At 38.9% G+C, this 12,864-nt stretch overlaps 1 protein-coding gene across 9 annotated transcripts in view; it reads right to left on the bottom strand.

The window, feature by feature from the left end:
- The window catches only part of PSPC1 (paraspeckle component 1), a 60,417-nt gene extending 47,912 nt beyond the window's left edge, over positions 1-12,505 (bottom strand). For 8 of the 9 annotated variants that reach the window (XR_005628563.1, XR_005628564.1, XR_005628567.1 and 5 more), the window contains exons 1-6: positions 12,014-12,482; positions 9,934-10,235; positions 7,294-7,389; positions 6,091-6,287; positions 2,403-2,487; positions 1,414-1,522 (exon numbers count right to left, since the gene is read on the bottom strand). Coding sequence is in view for 3 of the 9 variants with exons in the window: in XM_039718481.1 (XP_039574415.1) it covers positions 1,414-1,522; positions 2,403-2,487; positions 6,091-6,287; positions 7,294-7,389; positions 9,934-10,235; positions 12,014-12,397 (1,173 nt within the window). In the remaining 6 variants the exon portion in view is untranslated. Of the gene's footprint in view, positions 1-1,413; positions 1,523-2,402; positions 2,488-6,090; positions 6,288-7,293; positions 7,390-9,933; positions 10,236-12,013 lie in introns of all 9 variants that reach the window. The other variant, XM_039718480.1, reaches the window with a different exon arrangement.
- Between the last annotated feature and the right edge of the window lie 359 nt (positions 12,506-12,864).

The raw sequence follows: 12,864 nt of genomic DNA, 5'->3' as shown, positions 1-12,864 counted from the left end.
GGCACTACAGAAGTCATCAGTAAGTGCTATTTCTAAATTACATGAGACAACTATTACATGCTATTTCCCCAATTATGTTTTATAATATTTGGAACACACTAAAGGACAGTATGAGTTCTGAATCCTTGGTCTTCATTTCCCTGAAGAAAAGATGTACTGAAAGCAATTTTCTTTTACAGTGAGAACATATGGAAATAAATTACCATCTGCTTTTGGATACGAGTCCCTCAAAACACAGCGAGCAAAAACAAATTACACCGGTTAATAAAATCAAAGGAACTATTTTGCTTCCTCCCCATCTTTACTAAAAACACTAAGGTGCAGACAAGGGGAGAAATGTCCTGCTAAGAACAGGAAATAATTTATTTTCTAACATCTCTCATGATGTCTCAGAACATACATAATAAATTCTTTGCAACCCTACAGAAAATTTCATGGTATAGAATGTAAACCAGGTTTTTCTTTCACAGAAAGTAGCTGAGAAACCAGCAGTTCATTTCTGATTGGTGTATGAAGTTGCACCTGGCAAGCGGAGCAAAATCCCCTTCTACAGACTACAGTTGTTTTAATAATGTAAAAGAGCAATTGTGTGAATTGCTTATTCATTATTTCCTCACTAGGAATAGCTGTAATAGTAAAACCGATTCAAGAGAAACTGAAGCATTTGCAACACAGTTTGCATTCACTGAACTGATCTGGTTGGTAGGAAAAAAGTCATACCCTTTGACCAAAAAAATTTAGAATCTGACTCCTCTGACAGCACCATTTTGTTAGTCCTGCAGGATGAGTCTTCAGAGGCAGAGCATACCTAAATTACTAATACAAATAATGTACAGATTATAGCAAGGACAAATGTTCCCTCACCTTTAAAATCTTTCAGTCTCCTTTAGTAATGATTTGGATGTTCTCATCTAGTTTTACAAAGGATTAATAGGGGGAGTGATTTTAAGCTCCATACGAAATTAATATTGCCCGTTTTGTTTCTGAAAACTTTCTCAGTAAGTTAAGCATAAAGCAAAACCAGTAATTCAAACAAGCTTAGCAGCATGAACTGGTTTAAAATTTATACCTTCACGCAGAGTAGGGCACATCAGGATGGGTGATTCCTATCACCTCCCATTTAGAAAAACTATTTTACTGAAACATTTCAATTCCTAAGTAAAAAAAAACAGTATCTGAACACCTTCACTTGATGGAAGCGTTACATCACTAGCTTGTTGGAAAAATAAGAGTGATGTCATCATCCAAAAGAGTAACTACACTACCGAATATGTAGCAATTCGCTCAGGGGAACAGTGAAATACGGAAGCAAAAACGGCCAAAAAGAAGATGGCAATTCAATAACTAGTATAAAAATAATGTAATGAAAAAATTCTTTTGTGATTTGGACTTTCACCATAGAATTGTACTTACATTGTCCATGAAATTTGGCTTAAATCCTCCCTCCTGCTGTCGTCGTAATTCCTCCTGTTCCCTCTGGCGTAGCATCTCTTCCTCCCGACGTCTGTGCTCTTCTTCATGCCTAGGATATTTTCCAAAATTATGTCAGTGTAGTCTCTTGACCTGTTCAGGCTTGCACTGAGCCTCAGAGATCAAGCACATAAAGAAAACTGGCCATGATTTATTTTTTACACAGTGCAAGGCACTAGTCTAGTCAACTTCATGAGTTTGAGAACTTTTGAAGTTTCGGTTGGGTTTTTTTTTGGATTTTTTTTTTTTTTTGGAATACAAGTAATATCAATAGAAATACATTATATACCTACTCTTCCAGCTATAGATCAGCAAACAGATTAAATATTCCAGTTTTTAAGAAGACACTATGGATTAAAACATTTCAACAGTGCCAAAAGACAATTTTTAATTCTGAGATGTTTTTGTGCTCCTCTCTTTATCTTATTGACATTTATTCTGATATTTCACAAAAAGTATCAATATGATGAGACCATGACTATTTTCTTAAGCTTTGGAAGAGGCATTAGAACAATTATTTGCATGAATCAAAACCTAAAAGAAAAATTGTTCTCAACATACTAGAATAAAGTGAGTCGGACTATAAGATTGCAATGCTATGATTCTACATGCAGATCACCTGCCCATAAAATTTAGAAGTGAGTTCCTATCTATTACAGCAATGCTTTGGTCATGTTAAAATAAATATGAAATAAAAAAATAGTCTAAGACATTTCTATGCTAATTAGAAATCTCAGAAATTTACAACAAAATTAGAATTGAAATAAGTGAAAAAAAAAATCAAGCAACACTCAAAACCAATATTTTATATTGCATGATATCAGAAACATCACACATTATGCTTGTGAGAAGCAAGTTTAGCTAACATATCTAAATTCATGCAAGCCTACAAGGCTGCACACCACACCTCTGCACAGTAGAAGACAAAATACCTCAATTGTATCTGCTTGCGTTTTTGAAGTTCTTGGTTTCGAAGCTCTTCCAAGCGCCTCAATTCTTCCTGACGACGCATGAGATCTAACAGGATCAAAAGTGCATTTAAATATAAAAGCTGTCAATCAATCATGTGACAACACAAAAATTGTTATTACCATCAGTTTACAGTGCTAACATTCAAGTTTTTAAACCAAATTTTCAATGCATTTAACTCATCTCTTTCCATCAAGCTAAGTCTAGTACTTGAAAAAAACACTGGATCCGTGGCATACAGACATAGAAAGGTACAAAATGGGCAAAGCCCCCAGAGCAGGTTGTGGAAACAGAAGTTTTGAGTTCTCAAAGGAAAAAAAAACTCTCTCAATCCCTTAAATCACATCCTGGTTTTACATCTAGGACAGGGCATGAATTTTCTCACAACACTGTACACTGCTGAAGTCACACTACGAAGAAAACCACCACACAATTGATGGACTTTTATGCTCTCCACTATGTATTGCAAGGCCCTACATGGCACACATCAGAACAAGAGAAGTCATAAGAACTTCAGGTGCGTGAAGGAAGTCTGAACTTCCATGAAGATTGATCATGACTCTGCAACTTACAAATGACTAGTCTTTTAACCCCACAAAAAAGGCACAGCCACAGCCTCCTATGAAGCACTCAGAATGCCCTTAAGAAGTACAGCATAACTCAGTAATTAATTTTGCTGACCAGTCACATTATTGATTTCTGCTTGGAAATCTATGCTGTCTTCAATGAATAATAATTTTACCATTTCTTAGAAAGCAGGGTTTTTTTATTTTTGACATAGGATATTTGCCACATGACACTATTTATAGAAACCACAAGTTACATTTTCCCATCCTATCCATTACATGCCTTTCATGCTTTAGTTCAACTGTTCTGCACATTTTCTCTACACATTTCTTCACTATACTAATTAAAATATATTTTTAGTTATGCAGATCAGTTTCCTCAAACTTGTACACAACAATGTCCACTATGAGAAAACATGCTTCCTTTTCAGTTCTTTGGTCTTCCAAATTTATACAGCATTCCCTATTTCTTGTGCCCACAGGACCAAGATTTCCTGCTTTCTCTCTACCACTATCATTTACTGTCCTTTCTTCTTAAGATGTAGCAGTCTACTCTTCTCATTCTTCTCCTAATTTTTCTCCATAGCATAGTTTATTGCCTTTCCTGAAACTGTTAGTATGTTTAAAGTTCAGCATAGCAAATTCTGATTCAGTATCATTTGACAACTGCCAAATCTTGGCAGAAAGCCTTACTAAGCCAGATGAAAACACGGATATAGAGGTTCAAACTCTGCACAAGAGCCATTCATATTAAAAGACCTGTAATGATGGTAATTTTTGATTGACAGGTCCATTTTCTGAGCAGAAAAAATCTGCATTAAAGCAGCTGTGGGAAAAAAAGAAAACAAACAGCATTATTATTAGCCTCTGCACTTTCTTGTGCTTATAAATGGGCAAGGGCTTCGTTTTACCTTCAACCTTCTAACATAGCAGACAGCAGAAGGTGAAGGTGTTCTCTCAACTCAGAAGTTAATCCTACCAGCTGGAATATCAACTCCACAAAGGCTCCTAAAGCAATTTTAACTGCTGATTTTTCTAAAGATGGAAAATAAATGCCAAGCTTCCATATAATTGATTTAAAAATTAAGCTTCTGGTTAAATTCAGTCACGTTTTCCAGTATTTTCATAATCTATTTAACCATCATTATGAGAGAATATTTACAAATGTTTGATGCATACCACCAGTACATAGATCAGAAATACCATGCAATTTACTTACACATGGAAACACGTATTCTGCTTTACAAATTACTTCTGACTCAGTCTGTCAAAATATGACACTTCAAAGTGAAAAATTACACATTTCAAAAGAATTAAGTCTACCTTCAGAATTAATACCACACCACAAAAACGTGAGTACACAAACCAACATGTTCTAGAGTTCCAGTCCTGCTAGCTCTTGTGGAGCAGTTTCAACACAACCTTCACCTGCTGGAGTATATGGACCAGTAAGCTCATCCTTCCTGTCATCTTTTTAACTCCTACACAACTAAAACATGACATTTTCTATTTTATTTCATATTTCATAATGACTTCAATACATCTTTAAATTTGACTTCATGCACCAGGGATACAAAACTATTAATTCTAGGTTCTGGTGCCTTAGAAACGTCATTGCATCTTTCTACACAATCCTGTGATGCAATTACAGCATTGCAATCCTGTGATGCAATTAATATAATCAATATTCTTGGCATGGCATGAACTTAGACCCACACTGTTCAGAGCAACAAGAAGATTATATCTTTGAAAATAAATAAAAGTGAAAAAATCACCTTATTTTCATGCATACTGAAGCTGAAGAATCGAGAAGATTAAACAGAAGGAATACTTATTAGTCTCTAGAGCTCTGAAAATTAAGTTTTGGCAGGTAACTAAGAAGAAACCTAACTATCTTAGCAAAATTCTGAGCTATCTGGTACCAAAGAGGTACTCTGCTAACCAAGCTGTGAGGGGAAAAAGCCCTCCTCCTACACTAAAAGAAACATATTTTCTCACTGGAATAGTAGCACCGCATGCTTTCATGTTTTAGTGGCTCTCTAATGGAAGGAATAATTCTCTCTTTTTTAATATAAAACTGGCATTTAACAAATATTCAAAAAGCAGAATATCTTTTCCTTCATGTTGTCCTTAAAAGAAACCCTAATAGCCAAAAACACACCAAAGATGTTTTACCATGTTTTACCATTTTTTCTATCTTAAAGTAAGAGGCCACCGTAATCTTGTCTGAGTTTAACACATAATTAAGACATGAATTTAAGACAAAGTAATCTCTAATCTTGCCCTCAAGTCCAGGCAACAGGTGAATAAATTCAAAGGAAATTAAAGAACCTGAGTCCTGGAATTGGACTATCAGCACTGTTAAATATTAAAAATTAGGTAAGTCAACAGGAGATTTATCCAACCTGTATCTTAAGCACTGAACCATCTTTACAAAGGTCAGCCACGCGTACACACAAAATTACAACGTGTGTCCAACTGCCGGGGGAGGGCTGCACTGTGTATTGCCAGCAGCATTCTTGGATCACATTAACATGCACATTCCTCACCTCTAACATACACCTGTGCTTACCAGGAAACTTGCTTCAACAGTCTTTCTTGGAAAAGTAGCCAAGAAACTGTTGCCATTTCAGGTGCTGCAGCAACTATCTGGCGTTTCAAAATATTTTCTACGTTATTACACTCTGTATAAGACCTTATATAAAAGGTCTTATATATAAGAACTTATGCTTTTATGTTATTATCTCCTGCATAAGACCTGCCCTGTACAAGACCTTATAAAAACAGCATGGCTCCACACTGGGAGCACATGTGCCTATTCACGAAAAACAGGCTAAGTAAACTTTTTTCTAAAGATAAATTTAGGAAGCAAAGAAAACAGACTTAGATAATCACCTCTTTATCAGATTATTAATTAATTTCTACAAATCGTCAAGGAATATGAGAGAAGTATTCCTTCCTTTTTCTCAGTTAAACACATTTAATTAAATGGTGACCAGCAAAATGTCCAAGTATACAGCTCAATATGCTACACAAAAAATCTGCAACAAAACAAATTGAATTCTGGTAGATGATCTGGTTTTACCTTGCCTCATCAGCATTAGCTGATGCTCATGTCTAGCCGCTTCCATTTCTGCCTCAAGTTTCTCTTTGGCTTCTCTAATGTTCCTGTCAACCTGCTCACGCTGCTGCTTTTCCATCTCATCAAGAGCCTTCCACCGTGAAGCATATTCAAACTCAAATGTTCCAGGCTGAGCAAAGCGTGGAGGCTGTTCTCTTTCCCTAATAAAAATGTTGCAGTAAAAATGTACAGAAGAACACATTTAGATCAACAGCTGTAACAGCCACAGAACGTATACACAATTACTTCAAGTGTAGATCTCACTTTTTATCAACCTGTCAGATAGCTACATTTTAAACCAGGCAAAGCTGAAATCAGAAATTAAGATAAGTACAAAGACAATTTTCCAAAAATTGCCCAAATAAAGATTCAATTTATTTAAGATAAAAATTTGTATTGACATCAATACAAAATACTAAGGTGCCACACTAGATTAACAGTATTCAGCCTTCTAAATCAAGCAGTCAATTCACTAAACCAGTTATTTAAATAAGTATCAATGCTTACTAGACAGCCCAGAATATTAGCAAGAATCTGTAACCACTAAAATGACCCCACATTTCCCATTCTAATACTAATATTGTACCTAACAGTGACAAATTTTTAAGAAGTGGTATTTTATAGTCTTATAAAAATAAACATTTTCAATTCAAGCAACATGAATGGCAAATTACAACATTAAAAAGTAGTATTTTCAGATTAGGGGACTTTCATCTCATTATTCACTTTCTCATGTCATGCTCAAAGTTCTACCTCAACCGTGTAAACTGCAAAGATTTACATGCCAGGGAGACTGCAAACCGTTAAGGAGCTATCAGAGAACATACAGATCTGGGGGTATTCAAAATCTCTATGGGTTTAGACCACACCCCTAATCCATAAAAGACTATAGTTTGCTGGCAACAAGCTTGTACTGACTGCAGTGGAGGCCAAGAATCTCTCTACTACACTAAATGCACAGAATGTTCAACTAAAAAGTCAAGTTTGAATTTTACCATTATTAGGAAATTTAGGAAGGTCCTCTTTAATCCTTTGACACAAAACTGCACAACATACAAAAGCACTACTTCCTGCCACACAAACTCAAGAGTAAAAATCAGTGCATATTTACAAAGGTACCTAAGTGTGTAAATAATGTTTTATAAAGAAAGGCTAACCACAACTTACTTGTGGTACTGTTGTGTTTTTTGCATTAGCTTCTCAGGGAGTCCATCCTCATCATCAAATTGCTCCATTGGCTCTACAACAACAGGTCGAGGTGTTCTGGAAAACATTTTCAATTTAATAAGTGAATCATTAAAGAAGCACTTACAACTTATTTTAGTATTTTGAAGAAACACTCCAGAAAGCTAAAATGTAATTCCTGTGTCTTGTCTTAAATCACAGAATTCCAATGAATCCCAATCTTAAGAATCACCTTCAGAAAATAATTGGTTTTATGCCCAAATCCAGCTATTCTGCCTAGAAACAACTTGGCACAGTTCTGCTTGCTTTTTTAAAATACCAAAGGCATTTACCACTAACTACAAAATATTTAGGAAGCAACTACCTTTCTGTTCTTATCAGTGAGACACCACAGAGGCTGTGATGGTACTGGGAAAGCAACAAACCCAAAACAGAGCAGCACAACCTATTCATATTTCTACTGACATTGACAACTTAGTTCTACAAGTTAGTCTAGAACTGAAAACAGCTTCATAATTTGGTATTAATATTACAGCAATAATTAGAAAAACATTTCTTTAAGTTATTTAAAATCCATTCTTTGAACAACTACACATTCACAAATTAGAATCCTAACTGAAAAGCTGAAAACAGCTTCCTTGATATGTAGTAACCAGAGGCAAACATGAGCCAAAGAGAGCAGTGTAAAAACTCTGAATTGTATAAAAGGCTCTTTGCATAAATGTTGGGAGCAGAGTTTACAAAACACAGAGCACTAGAGACATGATTTTCAAAACAGCAGCATTCATTTATTGTATTCCATGCCTTTATTTCACTTTGCAGATCTTCCCCTACTGCCCCAGTCCTTCACCAGGAAAAAAAAAACAAAACACCAACCAAAACCAATGAACCCAAATATATTTTACTCTGTGCATCAAGTTCACATTAAAAAGATGAAGTCTGGACTCAAAGGCCACAACTCAGCACCTGTTTTTTCTGATGCCATCTGCATGGCAAATGCTGACAGTTCTGCTACTCAAACGCAACTGAACTGTGGTGCTAACAAGTTATAATGTTAAAACACTAATGTTTTGGATGACTAGTTTTGATACATTTACACAGGAACTGAAACATGTTCTGATTAGGCAAAGAGTTTTCAGTTAGAAAAAGTAAAACTTTAGACTTTGAAGCAAAACATCAAAGTAGATGGCAGCAGATTCATGCTAATTGTCTTTGCAACTGTGCATAAGGGAACACGTCACTGAAACAAGAAAACGATCAAGTGCTTTTTATTCACTCAGGATATGGTTAGATGCTCATTTCAATTCAACTGATCTATCCAGCTGGCAAAACAAGAACACCCTCCCCTCATATCTCACCTTCTTCTTCCCTGCCACATCTCTCATGCCAAGAATAGCACTAATGTAACACTGAACTACATTACTTCCCTTGTTTGGCTCACCACGCTTCCATTCAGTTACTAATGCCAAGAAAACCAGGGAATAAGAAGAAATTGCTGGCACCTCCCGCTAACAGTAAAGATGTATTCAGATTACATTTACTATGTAACCACCAAATCAGTTCAGTAGCACATAAGATTTGGGAGTTGCAGACCCCTTACTCACCTGCCAACTCCTCCTGGCAACATTTTGTCCTGCCTCATTCTCTGTTGGACGTGACATCAGCAAGCACCTTCCAGTGCTTGAACAGACTGCAATGGACCCCCATACAAATGAATGCTTTTCTGCTGTTTTAGCAAGCACAAGTGCCCTATGGAAGTGTCATGAAGTTCAAGAATAGCACAGCCAGGGCAGGAAAAGAACTCCAAGCCCAATTCAACGGCAGCAAGTTTTCATGCTGTGAAATCACAGCCTTATTTTCCCAATGAGAATCACAGAAATAAAAAGAAATCATAAATATGTATAATTTCACACCGTTTTTAAGAAAGCATTTAAAAATGTCACTTGTGACTGTGTAAAGTGCAGCAATTAACAACTCTCTTTGGCAAGTACAGAAATAGGAGATGCAAGAGAAGTGCTGCTATTTGCAAGCTTGCTTGTCCTTGAAATAGATTGTTTTCCAAACATCACTAGCATAAATCTCTTCAGAATCTGTCTTCATTTTAAAACAGTGAGAAAATCCTGGCCTTATAGGCCACAGATAATTTTTGGGGTTTAAACACTTTCTTTAGTCTACAGAAATAGCAGCAATGTCGAGCACTGATTTGTTAAGAAACAAGGAATATTATTTTGTCACTTTGTTACTGGGATCAGGAAGAGTGCAACCAATGAAAATGAAGTCTCAACAGAAAATGCCTTATTATATAGAGAAGGAAAACTAGTATTACATATGAACAAGGGAAAAACGAGAATTTTGCTCTTAGACTCTCATATGGTAATAAGAAGTCTTATAAACAGTAAGCACAGAAATACGGTTTTCTTTAAAAAAAACCCAAGAGTATTTGTGGTATTCATGCAAAATACCTAAATTTCTAACCTCGTGGCTTTCAGAATTTGAGACAAAATAAGAACTAGGGAATACCATGAATGCAATTTTTGCTCACATTGGCTAAGAACTAGGGAATACCATGAATGCAATTGGGAAGATATACTCACAACTTCAAACAAAAACCTGTGAACTTACGTTGTAAGCAAGAATGCCCCATCATTGCATCTTTCCAGAGCTTTCCGTGCTGGAGGTTTTGCTGCAAACTCTACAAAACCCTTCCCTGTAGCTCTGCCGCGATCATCTACTACAACAACGGCTCTTTCCACTGGCCCGAACTGCGAGAATGCTTGTTCCAGCAGCTCATTGGAAACCACAGGCGACAGATTCTTCACAGTTAAGGCAGCTCCATGGGTAGCAAATCGAATTCGAAGCGGTCTGCTCTTCAAAATCGTACCATCAAGTTCTGCCTTTGCTATTTCAGCCAAGGTCCTAGATTCCTTTAGAAAGACATTAAATACTTTATAGCTTTTATTTTCAAAGACAGCAAGTATCCCCTTCGAGTGGCCCCTGCCCCCCCCCCCGGAAAAGTAGCAAAGTTGTTTTCCTTCACTTGAGCATATTGGCACCAGGATCACTCAACTTGTTTCCTCCACTCAAAAAACCAAAACAAACTAACAACAAAAAAACCCTACAAACAAACCAACAAAGTCTCTGTCCTCTGACTGAAAAAAAAGGCCACTCAACTTGTTTCCTCCAACCAAAAAACCAAACCAACAACAAAAAACCCAACAAACAAACCAACAAATTCTCTGTCCTCTGACTGAAAAAAAAGGTACTCATTACCCCTTATTGGTTATTCTAAAAACAACACAGATGCCAATTTTTTCTTGCACATTAGAGGATTTAACAGATTTTCATTATGATGCTACTGCTCTATAAAGGTTTTGAGTAGAGTTGGAAAGTTGATACATTTCACGTTTACCTACTCAAATGTTTATATTCTCAAATGTTTACATTCTGCATCTCTGGCTCCGAGCAGCAGGAAAGGGTGGATCTAAGGTATTTTGGGTTGGGTTTTTGTTTTGCTTTTAAATGAGTAAAAATATCACACTGCTCTCAATGGATGTCCAATTCAAATTTCATCAACAAATGGTGAAATTACCTTCTTTGCTCTTCTATTAATTCGTCTCACATTATTGGGTTTTCTGCACCCACATTCGTGAGAGAGTGTAAATCAACAACTACCTTTTTTCTCACTTCAAAAATCTTCACCAGGTTAGATACCTGCAATCCCTGACATTTAAAGAAATTCTTTATCTATTTCTTCACAGTTCAACTGACTAGGCAAGCTGTTAAAATATATATATATATATATTCCCTAAACGTAACGGAAAAGGGAAATTCACATAAAAAGCTCTATCTAATTTCTATTACACACAAAAATGAGTAACAAGATGTAAGAATATCTCACTTCCTCCATAAAATTGCTATTTCAGGCCGGGGAATTCTCAGGGTAAAAGATGCATGGCAGAATGCCACAAGTATTTTAAGATGACAACCAAAAATAAAAAAAAAAATTAAAAAAAAAAAAGAAAAACCAAAGAAAAAGAAAAACGAAAAGCCCTAAGCAGTAAAATATATGGAAAAAATATGACTAGACACCTAAAGCACTCTAAAGCTATTCCCAGAATGATAAAAATCTGTGCATTTTAAACAGAGCAATCGTGAAAGCTAATCTCGCATACTAAATTACCATTTAAATACAGTATCATAAAGTTTTCGAATGATTCGGTTTTCTGCATGCTTAACTCGAGTATATTTAATCAAATACTGCATTACCCCTAGAAATCTAGCCTTATCTGGGCCCAAGTAATTTAAACAACCCGCGGTCCGCAACCTTTTCAATTCCGTGATTTTACGTTCCGTGTTCACGATGTGCGACCAGCTGTATTTCGAAACAACCCTGCCCATTCTTTAAAATTAACCGTATTAAGTGCCACGGGGTGAGGCGGGGACCGAAACGCCAGGGGCTGCGAGGACTACTCTGAATGCAGGGTCTGGCTTGGGTGTGTTGAGGCGAACGGGGAGGGGAGGGAAGGAAGAAGAGGCGGGGGGACCTGCGCTAGCAGCGAGGAGGAAGAGAGGCAGATGCTGCCTTTTTTTACACCCGCCGAAATGGAGGGGAAGCGGGCGGGGGGCAGGGCACCGAAGCCTCTCTCTTTCAGAGACATGCCCGGGGTGACGGGGCAGCCCCAGGGCCCGCCCGGATCCTCACCAGGCGGATGAAGCCGAAGCCACGGTCCCGATTGATGAAGACCTCGCTGGGCTCCCCGTAGCGCTCGAAAAGGCGCTTGAAATCCTCCTCGGTGATATCAGTAGGCAGATTCCCCACGAACAGCCGGCAACGCTGCGTGTAGCTCTTCTCGCCTGGTTTGAGAAAGCTCTTGATGTCGATGGTGAACCCAACCTCCTGCTCCTCATCTCCGCCACCTTCTTTGCTCGGCACCAGAGCCATGGCCGCCGCCGCCGCCTCACTCTCCGCTTCTAGGCCGCGCAAACCTTTCAGGTTGCCGCCGCCGCCGCCCCCCACCATGCCCAGCGGCACCGCTGGGGAGCTGTTTTCGATCCGCACTTGCTTTAAGTTCCTATTCGCGGCCATATCCGCTCCTTCCTGGCGGGTTCTCCCTCGGGGGACGCGGAACCCTGCTCGGCAGCCGCCGCCTCCGACCCTCAGCCAATTCAAAATGGCGCCGCCGCCAACCCCGGCGAGCTGAGCCGGCCCCGCGGGAAGCCCCGCCCCGGTCCCGCTCCCCCTCATGGCCGCGCCGCCGCCGCCGCAGCCGCCGCTCCCCCTCAGCTCCGGGCACGGTCGCACCTGCCCCGGGCCCACGGAGAGCCGTCTTTCCCCCGCTAGAGACAGATGTGTGTACACGGCTGCCCTGTGTTGTGTTAAAGCAGTGGTCTCCTCAGCCCGTCCCCAGGCAGAGGAGCCCCTCGCTGGGGTCTCTGCCGAGGGGCAGGCGGCCGGGCGGGATGCCCTGGGGGTGTCTGCTCGCTGCGGGAGAGGGAGGGAGGGAGGCAGGAGTGACACACGAGACGCTGAGGCGGTGGCGGCGGGGACAGCCG

This window comes from Passer montanus, unplaced genomic scaffold (assembly GCF_014805655.1).
Source record: "Passer montanus isolate IOZ18808 unplaced genomic scaffold, ASM1480565v1 scaffold4, whole genome shotgun sequence".
NCBI lineage: Eukaryota > Metazoa > Chordata > Aves > Passeriformes > Passeridae > Passer > Passer montanus.
Note: the sequence above shows the minus strand (reverse complement) of the source record. Positions and strands in the feature narration are given on the sequence as shown.